This window comes from Staurois parvus, unplaced genomic scaffold, assembly GCF_062004578.1.
Source record: "Staurois parvus isolate SC_StPar_1 unplaced genomic scaffold, SC_StPar_1.0 ptg000467l, whole genome shotgun sequence".
Classification (NCBI taxonomy): Eukaryota; Metazoa; Chordata; class Amphibia; order Anura; family Ranidae; genus Staurois; species Staurois parvus.
This window is the reverse complement of record NW_028318263.1, coordinates 1,243,067-1,266,516: the sequence shown is the minus strand read 5'-3', so window position 1 is coordinate 1,266,516 and position 23,450 is coordinate 1,243,067. Positions and strand designations below refer to the sequence as shown.

The 23,450-nt window shown below is 43.3% G+C and overlaps 1 protein-coding gene across 2 annotated transcripts in view; it reads left to right on the top strand.

The window, feature by feature from the left end:
• Positions 1-23,450, top strand: part of VIPR1 (vasoactive intestinal peptide receptor 1) — a 461,909-nt gene that overhangs the window by 299,044 nt on the left and 139,415 nt on the right. For both annotated transcript variants that reach the window (XM_089689032.1, XM_089689033.1), the window contains exon 4: positions 17,148-17,251. In XM_089689032.1, coding sequence (XP_089545158.1) covers positions 17,148-17,251 — 104 coding nt within the window. The remainder of the gene's footprint in view (positions 1-17,147; positions 17,252-23,450) is intronic.

Sequence of the window (23,450 nt, the reverse complement as noted above, 5' to 3'; positions counted from 1 at the left end):
TGGCAAAGATTTATGATGAAATATTATTTATTTGCAAAATTGTATTAAAAAAACGCTTTTTTCAAAATTTTTGGACTTTTTCATTTACATAGCAAAAAAAATAAAAATCCCAGCAGTTAATAAATACCACCAAAATAAAGCTTTATCTGTCTCAAAAAATGGTAAAAAATTCATTTGGGTACAGTGTTGCATGAACGCACAATTGTCATTCAAAGTGTGATAGCGCTGAGAGCTGAAAATTGCCCTGGTCAGGAAGGGGGTAAAAGTGTCCGGTCTGGAAGTGGTTAACTAGTAGAACACAAACTTCGAGGGCAACTTTCTGTTTCTGTACAAAAAAAAAAGGATGGATGCTGGACTCTACTTCCTTCGGAGTGGCATCAGTCTCTTAACCAGTTACCATGTCTCTTTAAGGAGCACTAGGTCCCCTTGGATGAATCTCTTCAGACCCCAGCTGGAAACTGCTCACCCACCTTACTGCCTTGAAAAAGTATCTCAGAGCAAGGGATTCCAGAATTGTCCTTTGTACTGTCCTATGGAGAACTTGCTGGGTATTCAGTTCAGGTGGTCAAAGAAGTGTAATGGAGATATGATATGATCTGATAGATAGATAGATAGATAGATAGATAATAGATAGATAATAGATAATAGATAGATAGATAATAGATAGATAGATAATAGATAGATAGATAGATAGATAGATAGATAGATAAATGACTAGAAGATATAGTTGTGCTCAAAAGTTTGCCTCCCCTTGGAGAATTGGTAATATACAGTATGCACCATTTATAAAAAAAAAACATGAGTGATCAGGCAAACCTAGTTTCTTTTATTTCTTATTCTTTCATATTCTGTACCTGTAGGTCATAACAGTGTGCAGTCCTTTGCAATAGTTGTCTATGAGGCCCCTGAATTCTTGCAAGTGGTAGAACTTGCCCATTCGTCTTGGCAAAAATGCCTCCAGGTCATGTAAAGTCTATGGTTGTCCTGCATGAACCGCACGTTTGAGGTCTCCCCAGAGTTTCTCTGTGATATGAAGGTCCGAAGACTGTGATGGCCACTCCAGAACCTTCACCTTTTTTCTGCTGTAACCACTGGAGGGTCAGCTTGGCCTTGTGCTGAGGGTCCTTGTCATGCTGGAAAGTCCAAAAGTGTTCCATGAGCAGCTTTCCTGCAGAAGAATGCAAATTGTTTGCTATTATTTTCTGATCACATGCTGCATTCATATTGCCCTCATTTATTTCAAGATTCCCCGTGCCTTTAGAGCTCACACAACCCAAAACATCAGTAAACCACCATCATGCTTCACAGTGGGGATGGCATTCTTGTTGCTATAGACCTTGTTGACTCCTCTTCATGGTTGTGACCATAAAGCTCTATTTTGGTCTCATCAATCTAGATTACAGTGTGCCACAAGCTGTGAGGCATGTCAAGGTGTTGTCGGGTATATTGTAACCGGGCCTTTTTGTGTCATTGATGCAGTAAAGGCTTGTTTCTGGAATCTTGACCATGCAGCTCATTTTTGTTCAAGAATTGTCATATTGTGCTCCTTGAAACGACCACTCCATCTTTTTCCAGAGTATTTCTCCTGAGGTTACCTATGGGTTTTTCTTTGTATCCCGAACACTTCTTCTGGCAGTTGTGGCTGCAAGCTTTCTTGGTCTACCTGACCTTGGCTTGGTGTCGAGAGATCCCCAAATTTACTACTTCTTAATAAATGATTGAACAATACTGACTGGCATATTCAAGGCTTTGGATATCTTTTTATATCCTTTTCCATCTTTATAAACTACCATTACCTTGTTACGCAGGTCTTTTGACAGTTCTTTTCTGCTCCCCATGGCTCAGTATCTAGCCTGCTCAGTGCATCCACATGAGAGCTAACAAACTCATTGACTATTTATAAAGCCACAGATGTGGAACATTAACCTCTAATTAGGCATTGTAACCCGTGTGTGTCACCTTGTGTGTCTCTACCAAGGCCAAACATTCCAGGGGGTGAAGACTTTTGATCCGGGCCATTTGTGTGATTTCTGTTATCATTATGATTTAAAAAGGAGCCACTCACTATCCTTACATAAAAGATTTTTTGGCATGATCAGTCATATTTTCAATATAAGTACCAAAATGTCACCAATTCTGCCAGGGGAGGCAAACTTTGCACAAAGATAGATTTATAGATAGATAAAGGAATTTGAAGAGTGATAGATAGATACAGTCAGGTCCATAAATATTGGGACATCGACACAATTCTAACATTTTTGGCTCTATACACCACCACAATGGATTTGAAATGAAACGAACAAGATGTGTTTTAACTGCAGACTGGCAGCTTTAATTTGAGGGTATTTACATCCAAATCAGGTGAACGGTGTAGGAATTACAACAGTTTGCATATGTGCCTCCCACTTGTTAAGGGACCAAAAGTAATGGGACAATTGGCTTCTCAGCTGTTCCATGGCCAGGTGTGTGTTATTCCCTCATTATCCCAATTACAATGAGTAGATAAAAGGTCCAGAGTTCATTTCAAGTGTGCTTTTTGCATTTGGATTCTGTTGCTGTCAACTCTCAAGATGAGATCCAAAGAGCTGTCACTATCAGTGAAGCAAGCCATTATTAGGCTGAAAAAAACAAAACAAACCCATCAGAGAGATAGAAAAAACATTAGGCGTGGCCAAAACAACTGTTTGGAACATTCTTAAAAAGAAGGAACGCACCGGTGAGCTCAGCAACACCAAAAGACCCGGAAGACCACGGAAAACAACTCTGGTAGATGACTGAAGAATTCTTTCCCTGGTGAAGAAAACACCCTTCACAACAGTTGGCCAGATCAAGAACACTCTCCAGGAGGTAGGTGTATGTGTGTCAAAGTCAACAATCAAGAGAAGACTTCACCAGAGTGAATACAGAGGGTTCACCACAAGATGTAAACCATTGGTGAGCCTCAAAACCAGGAAGGCCAGATTAGAGTTTGCCAAATGACATCTAAAAAAGCCTTCACAGTTCTGGAACAACATCCTATGGACAGATGAGACCGACATCAACTTGTACCAGAGTGATGGGAAGAGAAGAGTATGGAGAAGGAACTGCTCATGATCCTAAGCATACCACCTCATCAGTGATCATGGTGGTGGTAGTGTCATGGCGTGGGCATGTATGGCTGCCAATGGAACTGCTTCTCTTGTATTTATTGATGATGTGACTGCTGACAGAAGCAGCCGGATGAATTGTGAAGTGTTTCGGGAATATTATCTGCTCATATTCAGCCAAATGCTTCACAACTCATTGGACGCTTCACAGTGCAGATGGACAATGACCCAAAGCAGACTGCAAAACCAACCAAAGAGTTTTTTAAGGGAAAGAAGTGGAATGTTATGCAATGGCCAAGTCAATCACCTGACCTGAATCCGATTGAGCATTTCACTTGCTGAAGACAAAACTGAAGGGAAAATGCCCCAAGAACAAGCAGGAACTGAAGACAGTTGCAGTAGAGGCCTGGCAGAGCATCACCAGGGATGAAACCCAGCGTCTGGTGATGTCTATGTGTTCCAGACTTCAGGCTGTAATTGACTGCAAAGGATTTGCAACCAAGTATTAAAAAGTGAAAGTTTGATTTATGATTATTATTCTGTTCCATTACTTTTGGTCCCTTAACAAGTGGGAGGCACATATGCAAACTGTTGTAATTTCTACACCGTTCACCTGATTTGGATGTAAATACCCTCAAATTAAAGCTGACAGTCTGCAGTTAAAGCACATCTTGTTCATTTCATTTCAAATCCATTTTGGTGGTGTATAGAGCCAAAAATGTTAGAATTGTGTCGATGTCCCAATATTTATGGACCTGACTGTAGATATGGATTGATAGATAGATATGGATCGATAGATATAGATAGGTATGGATCGATAGATATGGATCAATAGATATAGATATGGATTGATAGATATAGATATGGATCGATAGATAATAATTGATAACTAGATAGATATGGATAGATAGATAGATAGATAAATAGATAGATGAAGCAATTTGAAGAGCGAGAGAGAGAGACTATGACTAGATAGATAGATAAAGGAATTTGAAGATAGATAGAGAATGATAGATGGATAGATTGATAGATACTGTAGATAGATAATATTAATAGATAAAGGAATTTGAAGAGAGAGGGAGAGAGAGAGACTATGACTAGATAGATAAATAAATTTAGATATATAGATATTAAGATAGACAATGATAGATACTGTAGATCGATACTATAGGCATATACAATATATAGATAGATAGATAGAGGAATTTGAAGAGGGAGAGAGACTATGACTGGATAGACAGATAAAGTAAATTTGAAGATAGATACATAGATAAATTTGAAGAGAGAGACTATGACTAGATAGATGAATTTGAAGATAGACAGATAGACAGATAGATAGACAGGTAGATAGATAGATAGACTGACAGACACGATATACAGATAGATAATAATACGACTTCTACTAATAATAAATAGATAGATAAAGGAATTTGAAGAGAGAGAATGATAGATAGATAGATAGATAGATATAAGATAGATAGATAGATAAAGGAATTTGAAGATAGATATTAGATAGATACTGTAGATAGGTATAATAGATAGATACAATATATAGATAGATACTGTAGATCGGTAGATAGATAGATATGATAGACAGATACAATATATATATATATATATATATATATATCGATAAAGGAATTTGAAGAGAGAGACTATGACTGGATAGACAAAGTAATTTGAAGATAGATATATAGATACAGTAGATAGAATGATTGATAGATATAAATGAATTTTAAGAGAGTGACTATGACTAGATAGAGGCATAATAATAATAATAAATAGATAAAGAAATTTGAAGAGAGATAGATATACAGATAGATAGATATACAGATAGATAGATATACAGATCGATAGATATACAGATAGATAGATATACAGATCGATAGATATACAGATAGATAGATATACAGATCGATAGAACAATGCAGGTAAACTTTCTGTCTGGAGCCACTTTGCCAAAACTTTTGCACCTGTTCATTTTTTGTTCCTCGCTTTGAAAAACAAAATATGTGCCAGTTTTTTTTTTCTTCTTTTTTTCAGACAAATCCCCATTGGAAATAACTCTTTCAACATTTTAATCAGGCTTCAAAGCCTCGCTATTTAATATTCGCGCACAGAGCTGTGCTCTTTCAGAACGCCCATAGGTCAACTCGTTTCTCTGATTCCCCTTTTTTCCTTGCGGATGGCAATTAACGAGCACCCTTCTTTAAAAATAATAAGTACTTTATGCGCCGTCTCTGAACTACTTTCAAGAGGGCTGCTGTGAGAGATAATAGGCGCTAACACAGTGATTTCTTGGGACACAGAAGTGGAACACAACTTCTTCATCTCCAAGAAATGTGCCAAAAATGTTCCCATCGTTTTTTCCTAAAGTGTAACTTTTCATGAAAGGAAATATAATAAACGTACATGATGGCTGCATCCATTTCTATTTTCAGGCTATTTTTTCCTTTCATTTTAACCCAATAATCCTGCAGGTAACTTCCTGTCCTAGGGTGACAACGCTCACGCCCCCACTGTATCTATGGAGAAACAGTGTTGTCACCCTCGGCTTCTCTCCTGATTTGGGCTACAAACACATCTTCCTGTGCTCATTAGCCTTACCTGGGGACAGAATTGAATTTCTTGCAAGAGCAACAGATTTTTTCTATACTTCTACTGTTTCTCCACTTGATGTTTTTTTTTTTTTTTCCCCCTCATACTAAAAAAGAAAACTAATGCAGCCACCACATCTCAGGGACTGGGAAGCTGCAATATAGGACATTTATGTTCCTAGGTCTAGGTATCCTTTAAACAGACTTGCTTTAAATAAACCAGCAGAGCTGAGGAGATCAGACTACACAGCCTGCAGAGTGACTAAGGCTGGCCATACCTACCGTATCCAATCTGATTGTACAATTCCTGTACAATTTCCTTTAAGTTTACCACCAAATGTGTAATGTCAGAAGTCACCTGTTACAACAAATTGAATTTGTATCAGATATCAAATCAGACCGGCTCGTGCACCACATAGTTGATGGTAGAAGCGATAAAGCAGTGCTTCTTAACCAGGGTGCTAGTTGGGTCAAGACCAAGTTTGTCCCGGATCTGCGATGGATCAGAGGACTCTGTTATGGAGCAGAGGACTCTGTTATGGAGCGACTCTGTGTTGATGGGAAACCCAAATGTGATGGGGTGAACCTCTGATGTTAAAGGGGGCTTCTGATGTGACAGGGAACCTCTGATCTGATCGGAGGCTTCTGTTATAAAGGGAGACCTCTGATGTGATGGGGAGACCTCTGATATTAAAGGGGGCTTCTGATGTGATGGGGAGACCTCTGATGTGATGGGGGGCTTCTGATATGAAGGGGAACCTCCGATGTGATGGGGGAACCTCCGATGTGATGGGGGGCTTCTGATGTGAAGGGGAACCTCTGATGTGATAGGGGGCTTCTGATGTGATGTGGCGACCTCTGATGTGATGAGGGGATGGCTTCTGATGTGATGGGGGGGGATCTCTGATATTAAAGGGGGCTTCTGATGAGATGCAGGGACCTCTGATGTGTAGGGAGCTTCTGAAGTGATGGGGAGACCTCTGATGTGATGGGGAGACCTCTGATATTAAAGGGGGCTTCTGATGTGATGGGGGACCTCTAAAGTGATGGGGGTGCTTCTGATGTGATGGGGAGACCTCTGATGTGATGGGGGGCTTCTGATATGAAGGGGAACCTCCGATGTGATGGGGGAACCTCCAATGTGAGGGGGAACCTCCAATGTGAGGGTGAACCTCCAATGTGATGGGGGAACCTCCGATGTGATGGGGAACCACTAATATGATGGGGGAACCACTGATGTGATGGGGGGCTTCTGATGGGAAGGGGAACCTCTGATGTGATAGGGAGGCTTCTGATGTGATATGGGAACCTCTGATGTGATGGGGGGAGGGGTTCTGATGTGATGAGGGGGAACTCTGATATTAAAGGGGTCTTCTGATGAGATTCAGGGACCTCTGATGTGATAGGGGGCTTAAGATGTAATGGAGCTTTTGATGTGATGGGGAAACCTCTGATGTGAAGGGGGCTCTAATGTGATGGGGGAACCACTGTTGTGATGGGGGGCTTCTGATGTTAAATGAGGCTTCTGATGTGAAGAGGAACCTTTGATGTCATAGGGGGCTTCTGGTGTGATAGGAGGACCTCTGATGTGGGGGGGTCCTCTGATATTAAAGTGGGTTCTGATGTGAAGGGGAACCTCTGATGTGATGGGGGAGCCACTAATGTGATGGGGGGGACCTCTAAAATTAGAGGGGGCTTCTAAGGTGATAAGGAAACCTCTGATGTGATAGGCCTCTGATGTAATGAAGGGACTTCTGATGTGATGGGGAAACCTCTGATGTGTTGGGGAAACCTATGATCTCATGGGAGACCTCTGATGTGTAGGGGGCTTCTGATGTGATGGGGGGACCTCTGATGTGATGGGGGGGACCTCTGATGTGATAGGGAAACCTTTGATAACATGGGAGACCTCTGATATGTCGGGGGGGGGGGGTTCTGATGTAATGAGGGGATTTCTAATGTGACGGGGGGATTTCTGATGTGATAGGGGTGCCAGTTGGGTCAAGACCGAGTTTGTTCTGGATCTGTGATGGATCAGAGGACTCTGTTATGGAGCAACTCTGTGGTGATAGGAGACCCGAATGTGATGGGGGGACCTCTGATCTTAAAGGGGGCTTCTGATGTGAAAGGGGACTTCTGATGTGATGGGAGCTTCTGAAGTAATGCTGGAGCCCCTGGTGTAATAGGGGGGCTTTTGATGTAATGGGGGGGGCTTCTGATGTGATGGGTTGAACTCTGGTGTAGGGGGGGGACCTCTAATGGGAAGAGCGGCTTCTGATGTGAAGTTAGTTCCATCAAGGAGTTGTATGCATCGTCCCAGGCTCAGGCTTCCCATGGATAAGTAACATTAATATTTTTTACATTTTAGACTGGGGTGCCTCAAGATTACTTCCAAAGGGGTTCCCTGACTGAAAAAGTTTGGGAAATGCTGCAATAGAGATTGTGCAGTTACATTGTGTAGTGTATGGTGTGTATGGTGGCCTAACCCAGCACAGGAACCCCCCCCCCCCCTGTCTCTGGAATTTGGCCATACCTGGCAGGCAGTCATAGTCAAGCATGCGGCCAGTGTTGGACTACCTTAAAATCCCAGCATGGATATTTCCCATTTTAGATGATCTCGCTTTTCCTCAGACTAATAAATGACCGGCGGTGAGTAAGACAAACGTTACAAATTCTGAGATTAATTTAGTATCATTACGTTTTTACAGCCTCCCTGTCAGGCAGCAAATTTTCATAGCTCCAGGGCAGAAATGAACATAAATCAGAGATTGGCCATTACGCCGCGCCATTCATCACCGTGTCATCGTACAGAATGGCGAGATCGCCATATTTATTGCAGGATACCGCAGTGTTATTCTTCAGTATAGGTTCTCTATGGAAGAAGATTCTCCATGTCATTGGGTGACAAATGAAACTGATTAGGAAGGAGGACTCGGCATACGAGACAGGACGACTGTCATCTCCGCATCGTTCGTTCAGATCAGAGGACGGAATGTTCAGTCTTCTCTGAGGTCCTCTATAGTCTCATGGTGAATGTTGGACGTGCATCACTATCACTGCTGGGATTCCTGTATAGCAGCCTCTCCCAGAGGAACCCTCTAGATTGTGGGATCCCAGTACTGAGAACGAGCTGTCAATGAAAGCTCCAGGCCTCGTTCTAATGATCAGCAGCCAGTTCCAGATCATGGGATCACTGTGATTAGCCTCCTCCGTAAAGAAGAAAAGTTACCTTGTATCTCCATAGAGGAGAAGTCTGCGACATAAAAAAGGAAAGAGAGAAAGATTGAATAGATCAGAGCTTGATTTTGTTTAGTGAATGTCAGTATTTGCATCAGTTAGTCAGTGACAGGTAGTGTGAGTGTAAGTGTCAGAGTCAGTGTCAGTTAGGGCAAGTGCAGTGTAAATATCAGAGTCAGTGTCAGTTAGGGCAAGTGCAGTGTAAATGTCAGTGACAGTGTTTCAGTTAATGACATTGTAAATGTCAGTGGCAGTGTAAATGTCAGCTTCAGTAACAGTGACAGTGTCAGAGTCAGTGTCTGTAAGTGTCAGAGTCAGTGTCTGTTAGTGACAGTGTATCAGTTACTGACTCTGACACACGGTCACTAACAGACACTGACTCTGACATTTACACTGTCAGATGCTGAGCACGTGCACTCAACTTCTTTGGGTGACTATGGCGAGACCTGTTCTGAGTGGAACCTGTCCTGTTAGACCGCTGGATGGTCTTGGCCACCATGCTGCAGCTCAGTTTCAGGGTCTTGGCAATCTTCTTATAGCCTAGGCCATCTTTATGTAGAGCAACAATTCTTTTTTTCAGATCCTCAGAGTTCTTTGCCATGAGGTGCCATGTTGAACTTCCAGTGACCAGTATGAGACAGTGAGAGTGATAACACCAAATTTACCACACCCGCTCCCCATTCACACCTGAGACCTTGTAATACTAAGGAGTCACATGACATCGGGGAGGAAAAATGGCTAATTGGGCCCAATTTGGACCTTGTCACTTAGGGGTGGACTCACTTTTGTTGCCAGCGGTTTAGACATTAATGGCGGTGTGTTGAGTCATTTTGAGGGGATAGCAAATGTACATGTTATACAAGCTGTACACTGACTACGTCACATTGTTGCAAATTGTCATTTCTTCAATGTTGTCACATGAAAAGAGAGAATCATATATTTACAAAAATGAGAGGGGGGTGGACTCACTTCTGGGAGATGCTGTACAGCCCCACTTTGCTTCCAACCACCCCCCCCCCCCCCCCGTCTTGGAAATTCGCTTTAACGAATTTCTCCTTACCGTGAGTACTCGCAGTTGGATGCGCAGAAATCCCCCATAAAGCTGTGCGAATCTCGCTTACCGCGACTGCAGCTAAACTACACGATTCCTGCCCCTCCAACTGGGTTAGCTTCTGTTGAAATGTGGGGGATGGAGCTCCGTTACCCTAGAATGATCACACGACACTCTCAGGTTGCTGTTGGAATTCACATAGAGAGCCTTTTCATTCTCAGCCTCTGGTTTTATTACAAACACACACACGCCCCCCACATGAATAAAGTCAATCCCCTCCCACCGAACAATGCAATGGGGAGTGCCTATACACAGGATGTACATTCCGATTGGAGCATAGTCTTTCCTATTATCTATCACTGGTCCTCCCCCATGAGCCCTCTGAGGTCAGCAGACTTCCGCCCCTTCCCCCCATGAGCCCTCTATGGAGGGCATATTTCCTGTCCTACTAGCTCCTATTGGTATGTAAATTCCTTGTACAAGCATTCCCTAAGCTAAACACCAGTCTGTACCTGGATGGGCCCGATACGATCTTTATTAAAACACATCCATCCAGTTACAGTTCAGGTTGGTAATGGGTTGTAAGATATGCATAAGCCTACACGCGGGGTTCGTACTGCTTGGCGCCTTGCGTTATGAAGTCCATGTGGTACTATGCTGCTGATATGTGGATACAGGCCCGCGGCCCACCTCCGGCGGCATTCGCATCGAATGCCGTGGTGGTATACACGCCGGTCTATAAGCGCAGATCAGCCATCTCATCCATTACCGAGCTGAGTACTGTAATACATACATTGTACATGCGCATGGCCCAATTGCAGCCTTCAGAGCTTTAATTAAGCCACACGAGAGACATATGAATAACACTCATATATGACACATTTAAAGTTCAACCAACAATACAAAATTTCCATGACACACACCCCCCCCCCCCCAAAAAAAAACAAAAAAACAAAATCTTGGAACAAAAAACAAATCAGATATCCCAATAATAGCAAATCTACACAGAGCGGCGGAGATGCCGGATAGTTGACCTCCTGCCATATATTTAAGCGTCCCCCGGGGTCTCCAAGACAAGTGCACTTTTAACACGCTGTCATCGCTGAGCTCTCCCGGGAAGATCGCCAAGGGCAGAATGTTCACAAACTTCCAAAAGCCGCAAATCTGAAATGATTGTTAATCTGCGGATTTCCCAACATCGCTCTCATTGCTTCGTTATGCACATTGAAAATCTGTATCTGAAACTGGGATGGGAATCGTGGTAATGCCCCGCCGGTGCGTTCCTGGTGGCGTCTATTATTCAGAGTGTGATAGTAAGAGTGAGACGTCTGTGTGTTTATGTATGCATTCTATATGAAGCCTGACAAGAGGATCTAATATCCTGAAAGCAGGGAGAGCATGTACGGATTTTTAAAGGGGATCTTCATCCAAAACCTAATTTAATCTTGCCTGTGCTGCCCCCCAACCCCCACTCCCACCGCACCCCCCTTCCCTTCCAATTGGATATAGATTTTTATTTTGTGTTTAAAGTGGTTGTAAACCCCAGAAAAATGACAGATCTCTTTATAGCAGGGGTCCCCTTTCTAAGAAAAGGGTCAGTTTACTGTCCTTTAGACTTTAGGGAAGGGGAAGACTTTGGCCATTGGGAGTAGAAAATGCCCCGGCATCAGTGCCCAGTTATTGCATTCAATGGGAGGATAGTACCCCATTTTTTATAGTAATGAGAAGTATAGTGCCCCATTGATGGTGTCAGCAGGTGGAATGGTGCTCCATCACTGATGTCAGTTGTGGAATAGGGTCAGATAAAGGCAAGCAAACCCACATGGAAGAAAAATGTATTTGAAATATATTTTTAAAATATTATTCCCAAATATATTGACATATATTTGAAATGCTACAATTTTGGCCGTATTCAATATATTTAAAAATATATTTAAAAAAAAATAATAAATAAAAAAATATATATATACATATATACACTGCATGTTGAATGAGTTTTTATTACAAAATATATGAAAAATATTTTTACAAATACATTTCAAATATACTGTACGTCTTTAAAAAAATATATTTTTTAAATATATTCTTCAGATTTTTTTTAACATATAAAAAGTCATTTTAACATATATTTTTACATATACTTGTAAATGCATATAAAAAGTGTAGATTTGTATTATTAAAGACATATAGTATATTTTGCATATATTTTGTAATAAAAACACATTTCGACATGCAGTGTGTGTGTGTATATGTATATATATATATATATATATATATATATATATATATATTGGCCATATTCAATATAATTCATATATATATATATATATATATGAATTATATTGCATATGGTCAAAATTGTAGCATTTCAAGTATATGTCAATATATTTGGGAAGTTGAGAAGAATATTTTTAAAATATATTTCAAATATATTTTTCTTCCATATCGGAAGGGCCGCTGCTCTATCGTATGTCTCATTCCAGAGTACTAAGTGTCATTTCTGTCTGCTGCCTCCTTCCTCTGCTATCAACATAAGTCACCTCTGACGAGTTTTCCTGATACCAAGAAAAAAATGGTGACAGGGGAGGGAGCTCCAGCACACAGCCTGTGATTGACAGTCTCATCTCTGTTTCTGTGGGCTGTGTGGAGGGGGATGTGTCTTTTCCCTCCAATCAGCTTTCAGAAATCCCCTCACTGAGCACTGCAGAGAGTGTTTTCAGCTCTTTGCCCCCTGCTTTCTGACAGTTTAGACAATCTGTATACATTCTGCACTTTGGATGAATAGAAGAGAATACTGCAGATAAACAGGTACAACTTATGTAGGAGGATTTGTATCATCCCTGCATCATCTGAGGACAGTCACTTCACTGGGTATATGGAGGGTTTACAACCACTTTCAAGATTTCTGCACATTACTAAATTACCAAGAAAACAGCCCAGGTGTAAGGAAAGTGAAAACAGCTTCAGCCTGACTCCTCCCGGATCATGTGACTGGCTGCCTTAGCCCCACCCACAGGGCTTAGCTTCTGCGTGTTTCTGTGTATTATGTGCATTCGTGCGTTCGGCAATAATGTATTCTATTAGCCAGAATATGCACAAATGTGGCTAGCGTTAATGTGCGCTTTTGTGCGTTTAGTCGCATTCATAGTTTTTTTTTTTTCTACCCAAACACTCCTTTCCTGAACACACTGGTAATGTTTTTCTGTTTTTCTACCTGTAAATGTTTTTCTGCACTATGTGTGTAACCCCCAAACTCTGAACTCTGTGTGTAGTGCACCCCTGAACTCTGCACTTTGTACACAGTGCACCCCCGAACTCTGCACATAAGGCACCCTTGAACTCTGCACTTTGTATGCGGTGCACCCCTTAACTTTGCATGCTGTGTGTGTACTGCACTCTTGAACTCTATACTTTGTATGCAGTGCACCCCTGAACTCTGCATGTAGCGCCCCCCTGAACTCTGCACTCTATGTGTGTAGTGCACTCCTGAACTCTGCACTATGTAAGCGAAGCACCCCCAAACTCTGCACATAGCGCACCCCTGAACTCTGCACTCTGTATGCAGTGCACCCCGAAACTCTGCACATAGGCACCTCTTAACTCTGCACTCTGTGCGTAACCCCCAAACTGTGCATTCTGTGTGTGTGTAGCGCACCTCTGAACTCTGCACTTTTTATGTGGGGCACCCCCAAACTCTGCAAATAGCGCACCCTGAACTCGGCACTATGTAAGTTTAGCACCCCTGAACTCTGCACTGTGTATGCGGTGCACCCCTAAACTCTGCACTCTGTGTGTGCAGCGAACTCCTGAACTCTGCACGCAGCGCAGTCCTGAACTCTTCAATCTGTTTGTGTTGCGCCCCCCTGAACTCTGCACCTTCTATGCGGTGCACTTGGAACTCTGCACATAGGGCACCCCCGAACTCTGCACCTAGTGCACCTCTGAACTTTGCCCTCTGTATGTAACCCCCCCCCCCCACTCTGCACTCTGTATGTAACCCCCCTCCTGGTATTTATTGCCTGTTTAGGACCCTACCACTGTTAGTGAAATTTGACCACACCTACTATTTGATGTGGTATGGAAGGTTTGTGTTGGGGGGGGGGTAGCAGGGGGTTTTGGGGGGTTGAGTTCCTGCACCTATCATCTGAGTAAAAAAATGCCCCGGGTTTAAATCTGTAAATGTCCATAAGCTCTGCATAAATTGACGTATATACAAGTACCTGTCATAAATCAGTAATAAACTCCTGACAAATTGTATCGTTCTAAAGCTTTTTATAGCAGTATATCATTTTTTATAAGAAACAGGACATGTGACCTGTATGGCGGCAATGGCGGGCGCTTGGCGTGAGAGCTCTCGCTGTGCAGGAATAAGTGCCGGTGTAAGCTTTACATTGGACAAACCAAGGTCACCCACTCAGACTGACAGCCAAGAGAATGGTCTTCTATGGAGCGGCAGAAATGTCGGTTTTATTCTACAAGACACGCAGCGTGCTAGAAAACGGTTATTTCATTTACAGAAGAGGTTGCCGCATTACAAGCGAGGGGAATAAAACAAATGAATATTATTGAGTCCCCTCCATGGTGGGGTCCTGGTGTCTTCAGGCTACCAAGTTCTCCTTTTGCTTTCAGCAAAATACAAGCTCCAGTTTACTTAAAGTGGTACTAAAACTTCTTCTTTTTTTTATGCAGCAGATTTGCACACATCTACCTCAATCATCTTCTTTTCAGGTTCCCTGCTGGTGCTCCTGGCTCCTCCCCCTCAAGCAGTGCCTCTAGAGAATTCTGCTTGCCCTGGGGGCACCACTGCATGCTCGTTCCCGAGCCGCTGCTTTATGAGACACATAGAGCCATGGCTCGCCTTCACCCCCCCCCCCCACTCTTGCTCTCTCCTCATTGGCTTACTGGCTGTGATTGACAGCAGCGGGAGCCAGTGGACTCCCACTGCTGTCTCAGCCAATGAGGAGGGAGAGTCTCCATACAGCGAAGCTATTGTGAACTTTGCTGGATCAGAGGGGGCTCAGGTAAGGATTGGGGGGGTTGCGGGGGGGAACCTCTGCATACTGAAGGTTTTTTTTACCTTCATGCATTCTTTAAAAACCTTGAACCTTCAGAACCGCTTTAAAACTGAATTCCACATATGGCAATTTCTACATTGGTCCATTGAGCCAATGTAGGTATGTACAGTACGTGCCGCACCTGTGGGATCCCCTTTAAAATATAGAACTCAATTTAGCAGGCAGCGCCGAAACTTCTGCTAGAAATCATGGGGCCCCATATAGCCTACCTGACAGGGCCCCCCCAGCTTGGGTGGGTGCAGGCATATGAATCTGAACACAGCTCCAGCCGCATGAATAAACCACTTATTTCTGTGGCCAGAATACCAGTGTGAATGAGCCCTTATTATGGTTTATTATTATTATTATTTTTTTCCAGTTTTTATTTTTTACATTTTTCCCCACCCAGTGGTGGGGGGGCTCTGGTCACATATCAGGGGTCTACACACCCCTGTACTGCAGACAGGCAGCCCATACAGACACAGCGACGTACCTGTATGTCACCAGCCTCTCCTGGGTACAGGGGGCGTGTGTGTGTCCCGCTGACTCCCACTGTGATTGTAGACAGCAGCGGCTAATGATTTGCGGTCAGGACCTCCTCATTGGCTGTGTCCAATCACAGCCTAGAGCCCCGTGACAATCAACACAGGGCTCTGTACAGAGGGGACAGTCTCTTTGGGTTTTTTTTATCCCTGCAAAGCAGGGAGAAGGAACAGAGATTTTTAGTAAAAATGCAACATATTTACACTTGTTAGGCACACACTTAACCCCTTGATTACCCGAGATGTTAACCCCTTCCCAGCCAGTGTCATTAGTACAGTGACAATGTATAGTCTTATCACTGATCACTGTATCAGCGTCACTGGTGTTGTCAGTGTCAGTTCCCACCCAGTGTCAGTTAGTGTCAGATTGCCTGCCGGTCTCAGTCCCACAGTCGCTGATCACCGCCATTAATACTATAAAAAAAAAAATAATTGCAGAATATACTGAATACCATGGTTTATAGATGCTGTAACTTTCATGCAAACCAATCAATATACATATATCTGTTTTTTTTTTTTCACCAAGGACATGGAGCCGAATACATTTTGGCCTAAATTTATGAAGAAATTAGATTTTTATTTTACTTTTTTTTTATTGGATATGTTTTGTAGCAGAAAGTAAATATTGTTGTTTTTTTTTTAATTCTCAGTCTTTTCATTTATGTAATAAAAAAACCCAGAGGTGATAAAATACCACCAAAAGAAAGCTCTATTTGTGTGAAAAAAAGTGATATAAATTTTGTTTGGGTGCAGCGTTGCATGACTGCACAATTACCAGTTAAAGCACAGTGCTAAATGGGTAAAATTGGGTAAGGCATTCCAGGGGCTAAAGTGGGTAAACACAGTTTACTAAACTTCAGTTATAAATAAACACAGGAACGATCGGTACCGATCCCTCACATGTTCATTCAGGAAACGAAGGGCAGCCCTACTCCAGTGATCGCCGCTAACATTTGGCTCCTGTGCCAAGTGGCTTTTCTGCTGCTTACTGAGCAGAGGATGTTGCATGCTCGGCACGGGCACCATTCAGAGAACACTTTGCATTTTTTCAATGAATGCAAAGTGTTCTCTGATTGGACACGGTAGCGGTCATGATGTCACTGCCCCACCTCTCTACCTCGTCCAATCATAGAATGCTTTGAATACATTGAGAAGATGCTAAATGTTCTCTGAATGGTACCCATGCCGAGCATGCAGCCTTCCTGTGCCTATGAAAGAATGGCAGCGAGGGGTGGGGCTGGACAAAAAAAGGCAATTTACATTTTATAAATGGTAGGAGTTTAGGGAGTTATGGATCTGAAAACGTAACGTCCGCTCAGGGGCGTACTGACCATTTGGAAACTCTGGCACTGCCCGAGGGCCCGGGGTCAGTAGGGGGCCCCATGAGATGCCTCTGGTACCTTTTTCATAGGCTTTTTTGATTTTGGGCAAGTACACAGGGGCCCCATGATCCCCTATTGCCTGGGGGCCCCATGAGTTATCAGTCCGCCCCTGCGACCGCTTTAAGCTTTAACGAAGGTTTAGAAACCTGTATGCCCAATCCTTCCATAAACATAATCTTTATAAAATGTGTTTTTCAGGGAATGTTTCCAAAAATTGCACCAGTGAAGGATGGTCGGAAATGTACCCAGTGACTTACGCTGCCGCCTGTGGATTTTCTGCCAATGACACGCCAACCGAACAGGTAATGTCTACTGATTTCTATTACACTCAGCACTGTGAGCCAATCAAGCAGATCATATTAGCAGGCAGCTTCTCCTAGGTGCTCCAGTTATTTCAACTGTGTCGAAACCCAAAAACAAAATCTTTTTATATTGCAACTTGTCACTCATTCTGTTGTGTTGAAGCTTCGTCTTGCAAGATTCAGGTACTCAACAGAAGAAGGTTGGTGTCCCTGCAGTATGGAAGCCTGGGAAAATATAAGTTTGGAGGTTGCTTAGCTCGGTGGTAGATGCGTTTTGGTGAAGTCCATGCCAGTCCGAACTGTGTTTTAAAGGCTTTGGCTGCCCATGTTTATTGGAAATTGAAAGAAAAGTCCACAGACACAGTTGGCCATGCAGGGGTTCTTTGCTAGCAAAAAAAAACAGATAACAGAAAATACTGAGCCAACTGGCTCTCTCAGCTTGTAGACCTAGCTCCCAGCTCTCTGGTTCTCCTTACTTGCTCAGCCTTCCTTTAGTTGCAGAACTTCACTGCATAGGTCCACTCCTGGCCTCTAGGTAGGGCTAAACCCCCAGGTTCTCTTACTCTGCTGAGACTTACAGATTCCCTCCAGTCCCCTGGACTCGGTGGTCATCTCAGTCTTTCCAGACTCACGCAGCTGTCCTGACTCTCCTAGTTCTGTGGGTAAGGAATCCCGGTAACATGGGGTGCTGTCTCCCTTTCTTGAATGTGAATACACCTCCTTCCTAGCTGGAGCACACAGCTCTCTGTTTTCAGATGGGAGCCCTGAGCTATGATCAGGCCTAGTTATTATTATTATTATACAGTATTTATAAACCGCCAATAGTTCGCTCAGCGCTGTACATTACAAAGGGGGACAGAACATGTGACAGAACAATAACAATACAATGCAAAATGAGGGGATCGAGGGCCCTGCTTTTTCGAGCTTACAATCTAGGAGGGAGGGGATGGTGGCACAGGAGGAGATAGCTGTGGGGGATGGAGTGGTAGGAAGAGTGGAGGAGGTCGGCAAGTTAGCAGGGGGTGGGGTAGGCTTCCCTGAAGAGGTGGGTTTTCAGGGTGCGCCTAAAGGAGAGGAGAGTAGGTGATAATCTGATGGGTTGGGGCAGGGAGTTCCAGAGGATGGGTGACACCCTGGAGAAGTCCTGGAGGCGGGCATGGGAGGAGGAGACCAGGGAACTAGAGAGAAGGAGGTCTTGTGAGGAGCGGAGTGTGCATGCTGGACGGTACTTGGATATTAGGTCGGTGATGTAGTTCGGGGCAGTATGGTGGACGGCTTTGTACGTCAGTGTTAGGATTTTGAATTTGGTCCGTTGCGCAATCGGAAGCCAGTGGAGGGATTGGCAGAGGGGGGTGGCGGAAACGGAGCTGTTGGACAGGTGAATGAGTTTGGCAGCCTTATTCAGTTTATAACAAATCTCCATGCCTGTGCGCTCACAAAACCTGCAGGTCTACAGCAAGACCTGGACACAAGATTGAATGTTTTGTCCCACCCAAGGCACTTTGAAGCCTCCAAGCTCTGAGACCTGGACACAGGATTGAAGGTTTTGTCCCATCCAATGCATTTGAAGCCTTCAAGCTCCGAGACATGGGCACAGGATTGAAGGCCTCATCCCACCCAAGGCAGCTTGAAGCCTTCAAGCTCTGAGACCTGTACACAGGATTGAAGGCTTCGTCCCACCGAAGACACTTTGAAGCATTCAAGCTCTGAGTCCTGCGCACAGGTTTGAAGGTTTTATCCCATCCAAGGCACTTTCAGGTCTTCAAGCTCTGAGACCTGGACACAGGTTTAAAGGCCTCGTTCCACCCAAGGCAGTTTGAGGCCTTAAGCTTTGCAAGCTTGACACAGGATTGAAGGTTTTTTTCCCACCCAAGGCACTTTGAAGCCTTCAAGCTCTGAGTGCTGGACACAGGATCAAAGGCTTCGTCCCACCCAAGACACTTGGAAGCCTTTAAGCTCTGAGACTTGGACACAGAATTGAAGGCTTCATCCCACCAAGATATTTTGAGGCCTTCAAGCTCCAAGACTTGAACACAGATTTGAAGGATTCATCCCACCCAAGATACTTTAAAGCCTTGATGCTCCAGGCTCTGATCCGGGACTACAAAGTCCAGAAAAAGTTCCCACTACAGTCTTGACCACTCACAATAAACAGGCTGGAGCCCCGCACTCTGCATTAGTGTGACCCTGTGTCATCCCTATATCCATTTCCATAGTGGCAGGGTCTTGCGTTGTCACAGTATATTAAAGTTGACCTTGCACCTCAAAAGCAAGGTCCGCTTTTTAAGTTGTTACCCCCTTAGTAAAATGCTGAATAAAACTTAGGTTAGAAAGTAATCTTACTTTGAGTAAAAGTAAGTATATCTAATTTTTGTTCAACATTTTGAGAAGGGGGGGGCATTTAAAAAGTGGACCATGCAAGGAGTGCAATGTTTCCTTTAACAATCCCCCGTCCCAATTTTTTCAATCAGTTTTAGGATGCATTCACATTTTGCATTTTGTAAATGTGCGCAAAATTGCACTGTTTGTCCAAGTTTTTGCACCATATGTACAGGTCAACCCACTGATTTCTGTAAGCTGCCATATGTGCGACATACACGACAAAGTAGCTCATATACCTTTTTTTTTTTAGTGTCCAGCGCTTTGTAACCACGCATTTTGCTGCATACGTCGTTTTTTTTTATTTTGTGTCCTTGAGGTGCCATTAACAATGAATGTAATAATATAATAGTTACAGCGCTAATATTTAAAAAACAACAAACATAATTATACTCTAATATTATTATTATTATAAAGTGTTTATATAGCGCCAAAGGGTATGCTCAGCGCTGTACAGTAGCAAGGGGGACAGAACATGAGACAAGACAGTAACAATACAATACACGAGGGGTTCGAGGGCCCTGCTCTTTCGAGCTTACAATCTAGGAGGGAGGGGGAGGTGGCACAGGAGGAGATGGCTGTGGGGGATGGAGTGGAGGAGGTTAGTTGTTAGGTGAGGTCGGGTGTTAGGTGAGGTTGGGGTAGGCTTCCCTGAAGAGGAGGGTTTTCAAGGTGCGCCTGAAGGTGAGGAGGGTAGGTGACAGTCTGATGGATTGGGGTAGGCAGTTCCAGAGGATGGGGGAAGTCCTGGAGAAGTCCTGCAATCGGGCGTGGGAGGAGGAGACCAGGGAGCTAGAGAGTAGGAAGTCCTGTGAGGAGCGGAGGGCACGGGTAGGGTAGTATTTGGGTATCAGGTCAGTTATGTAGTTTGGGGCGGCGTTGTGAATGGCCTTGTAGGTCAGAGTTAGCATGAATTTGATGCGTTGGGCAATCGGGAGCCAATGAAGGGATTGGCAGAGGGGGGAGGCAGATGTGGAGCGGTTGGTGAGGTGGATGAGTCTAGCCGCTGAGTTCAGGATAGACTGGAGTGGGGATAGCGTTCGTTTGGGTAGGCCAGTGAGAAGGGAATGGCAGTAGTCCAGGCGTGAGATGATGAGGGAGTGTACGAGTTGTTTGGTGGTGTCTGGGGTGAGGAATATCTTGGAGATGTTGCGGAGGTGGAGCCTGCAAGATCTGGATAGCAGTTGGATGTGGGGTAGGAAGGAGACGTGGGAGTCCAGGGTGACACCCAGGACTTTGGCGTGTGGGGTGGGAGAGATGGTGGCGTTGTTAGTAGTGATGGAGAGGATGGGGGGGCACGGGGTGGGAGGAAGACCAGGAGCTCGGTTTTGGATAGGTTACGTTTGAGGAAATGATAATATGTGATGATAATAATATAAAAATAAACATGCAGATGAGCAAACCTATAGTGGTAAGATCCAATAAGGATCTGATTAGTGCCACAAACACCGTGAAATGACATGCTGGTCATCAATCAGGATCTCATAAAGTGAAAAACAATAATCACATCAATATCCCCCCAAAATTATCCCTTAAGGGATTTTTCAAATGAAAAAACACACACAATAGGTGCAAAATAACAGTGAATCCCCAAAATCGGGAAAGAACCCTAAAAACAAAGTGACAGGTGTATACACATATAATCAACACAAACTTCAGTGCCAAAAAAAACTAAAATATTAATCAAAATTCATATTAATCCAAACTCATAAATGTCCATAATATGAACTGTGTTCCAATGAAAAATAAATTCCATGCAGGTGATGTGGTGAATGTGTATTTACACCAACAGTGAAATCCTCAATGGCCAAAATGCCCCCTCACCTCCTTACAGCGACCTACTGGGCCAGCGCGGCTAACTGCGTTTATAAGCGTTTGGAAATTTTTTTCCATTTCCAGATGCTGTCTAGAGCCTTTTTTGATCATGAAAAATGCATGCAAAGCGTTTTCCCGGTACTCAGATGGACCCGGTACACCGTACTTTGAGGTTTTGCATGAAAGATAATATGTTAGACGCTGCTGCAATAATTTCTGCACAGAAATGAGCCGGAACATCCAAACACCACAAAAAAAAAGACAGCTAATCTCAACACATACTGCTCTCCCTGCTTCTGCTCTCTCTGCTTCTGTTCTCAACATGTCTGAAATAGTTAATTTTTTACTATTTTTCAGTGCATTCTGGGCATTTAGAAAAGTCTCCTGAGGTCATCTTTAAAAAACGCTTCTAAACGCAAACGCTCATAAACGAGGCATGCAAACGCGGCTAGAAGTACCCTTTGTGTGTGCTCTGCTAGCTCTGAGGCAGGGCTGTCCATCATAGAACTAGGAGTGCCCTCCTGTGTGCGCTGATAGTTCTGAGCCAGCGCTGACACTAATAATTAGGAACCAAGCAGTGTGGTTCCTGATTAAGTGGTCACTGTGACAGCTAATTATGGTGACCACATGAGACTTGTTTAGAAACAAACCTGTTATCTGCAGTTGTCACTATGAGGTGTGGTAACAGCTGAAGACTCTAAAATGCAATTTTTCAATTGTTTTTCTACTTGTTAATGTATAATAAAAACACAGGAGAAGGGTATTTGTAAAGTGACAGATATATGTGTAAACCTATAAAACAAATAATTTTTTTATGTCTGTGTATATTGAGTAATACAGTTGCAAGAAAAAGTATGTGAACCCCTTGGGATTACGTGGAGTTTTGCATGAATTGGGCATAAAATGTGCTCTGAACGTCATCTAAGTCACAACAATAGAAGAACACAGTCTGCTGAACATAATACTACACAAACATTAGATGTTGCCATGGTTTAATTGCACATAACATGTAAACATTCACAGTGCAGGGAGGAAAAAGTATGTGAACCTTTGGACTTAATAACTGGTTGACCCTCCTTTGGCAGCAATAACCTCAACCAAACGTTTCCTGTAGTTGCAGATCAGACCTGCACAACGATCTGGAGTCATTTTGGACCACTCCTCTTCACAAAACTGTTTCAGTGTAGCAATATTCTTGGGATGTCTGGTGTGAATCGCTCTCTTAAGGTCATGCCACAGCATTTCAATGGGGTTGAGGTCAGGACTCTGACTGGGCCACTCCAGAAGGCGTATTCTGTGCTGTTGCAGCCATTGTTTTGTTGAATTACTTGTATGCTTTGGGTCATTGTCCTGTTGCATCACCCATCCTCTGCGGAGCTTCAGTTGGCTGACAGATGGTCGTACGTTTTCCTGCAAAATGTTCACATACTTTTTCTTGCAACTGTGTGTGTGTATGTATATATATATATATATATATATATATATATATACTCTGTGTATATGTGTGGGTGTATATATACAGTATATATTTTATTTATATATATGTGTGTGTATGTGTAATATATATATATATATATACGTATAGAACAAATTTTTTTTTTATGTCTGTGTATATTGAGTAATAATTTATTTTATATATATATATACACTCTGTGTATATGTGAGGGTGTGTATATTTTATATATATATATGTGTGTGTGTGTGTGTGTGTATGCTAGGGGCGGACTGACAACTCATGGGGCCCCCAGGCAAAAGGGGATCATGGGGCCCCTGTGTCCTTGCCCAAACTCAAAAAAGCCTATGAAAAAGGTACCAGGGGCATCTCATGGGGCCCCCTACTGCCCCCGGGCCCTCGGGCAGTGCCCGAGTTTCCAAATGGTCAGTCCGCCCCTGGTGTATGCCTTCATTGAAGTTGAACTTTGGGCAGGTAAAAAACCAAAAATGAAATCCCTGATACATTTGGTCTCCAGCAGCTACCTGAATCTGTTTTGCGGTTCCAGCTGCA